At 38.0% G+C, this 1653-nt stretch overlaps 1 protein-coding gene across 1 annotated transcript in view; it reads right to left on the bottom strand.

Moving 5' to 3' along the window:
- Positions 1-418, bottom strand: part of LOC104272948 (transcription factor AP-2-delta) — a gene marked incomplete at its 3' end in the record, with an annotated part of 5123 nt that extends 4705 nt beyond the window's left edge. The window contains exon 1 of the mRNA XM_009868066.1: positions 380-418. Within this exon, the coding sequence (XP_009866368.1) occupies positions 380-418 (39 nt within the window). The remainder of the gene's footprint in view (positions 1-379) is intronic.
- Between the last annotated feature and the right edge of the window lie 1235 nt (positions 419-1653).

Here is a 1653-nt window from a genome sequence, read left to right as displayed (position 1 = left end):
CCCCTTTCCCTGCGTTTCGAAAGAAAAGGGGAGTCCTGCTTTTTAGTGAGAACTCCCCATTCCTGGCGAGCTGGTGGTGATTTCTCTCCACTTCATTATATTATTAGGGGTATTATTCTGATTTTCGTTCTGGCAACGGTTTTAACGTGGTAATGAGTTGCCCTTTCTGGCGACAGATGTCATAACGAATTTTCTCTCTATACTTCTTTAAGTTATCTCTGAAGCCGGATTATAATTAAATGTAACGGTCCAATATGGATTTAAAAAAATGGAAACAACCACACAGGCACATACACACACACACATATACACACACACGCACACACACATCCGCACACACTCGCGCACACACACACACTCACTCACACACACAAAATACCTCTGCATCGTGGACGAGACCTGGAAAGGTAGTTGACATTTTTTGGTTCTCCGGAAAAAAAAAAAAAAAAAAGGAGAAAAAACTCTGGATAAAATTCCCCTCTCCAAATTAAAAAAAAAAAGAAAGAAAGGAAAAAATTGAAAAATCCAAAGTTCATGTATTTCCCCAATTTTTTTTAGAAAAAATCTCTACAGACAGAGAGAATTTGCAATGTATCTGCATAGATCAGATCTCTCGCTTTTCCATGCACCTCCTTAAAAACCTGTAGGAACAAAATTTTCCCTCTGCACAAAAGCTGCTCCCTGGATCAGATTTTGTACTTGCTGGGTATTTCTTTGGCTGATGTCGTAGGTCCCTTGGTAATATAGAAGTTTTGAAAATTAAGCATCAGCACTGAGAACTGGGAGGACAATAGATAGAGGAGCTTCATCCCAGGAGACAAGGAATAAATATTGTATCTTCGCCTAATAAGGAACTGTAGGTTCTTTCAACATTTTTATACATTTTTTCCTCCACTCTTTAGAATGCTTTTTCTTACCCAGGCTAATATGGGAGCTAATCTGATCGAAGGGGGTATTTTGTGTACATTTTATTGGGAAGACATAAAGCTAACATATATTAATATATATTATTAAACCATCCTTTTCAATAGGTAAGTGCTTCTTCCTGTTGATTATACTGCTTTTAAATACTGACCAAAATCTAAGATTGCACATTTGTATGTGTGTCTGTTTAACTGTATTTTTTTTCCTAAATGAAAACTATGTGGTTTGTTTTGGTTCTTTTTTTTTTTTTTTTTTACCCTTGCATTTACATCGAATTTAAGTCCACCCCACACTCCAACCTGCTTTTAAGGCTTCCTAATACGCTCTCTTACAGGCTTCTTTAAATAGCATTTTCAAACATAAAACTAGGGTGAGACCACAAAGTATCACTGCAGTGACATATTATATGGAATTATACATAAAATACATATAGATCTACGGAATTACATCTGTCTATATAGGAGAAAAAAAAAATAAAAAAAAAATTACACCAAACCACAAACTAGGGAAGGGAACGTATGAGCTGAAGACCACTGCTAGCTGCTTTCCTTTCGACATTTCTGGGTGCCGCTATATTTTAGTGACGGAAAATGCACGGAGGCTGCGTAGCCCTGGGTTGCAAGGCTGGAGGGGTACCTTATTTATTTATTCAGTGACACCGGTCCGAGGAGTTGCCACTCGGGGAATAAAAAGTCCTCTCTGTCTGTTCAGACCAACACCCCCCCTCAA

The sequence above is a fragment of the Apaloderma vittatum genome, unplaced genomic scaffold, assembly GCF_000703405.1.
Source record: "Apaloderma vittatum isolate BGI_N311 unplaced genomic scaffold, ASM70340v1 scaffold31084, whole genome shotgun sequence".
NCBI classification, from domain to species: domain Eukaryota; kingdom Metazoa; phylum Chordata; class Aves; order Trogoniformes; family Trogonidae; genus Apaloderma; species Apaloderma vittatum.
The sequence above is the reverse complement of the archived record's forward strand: the minus strand, read 5'-3'. Positions and strand labels throughout refer to the sequence as shown.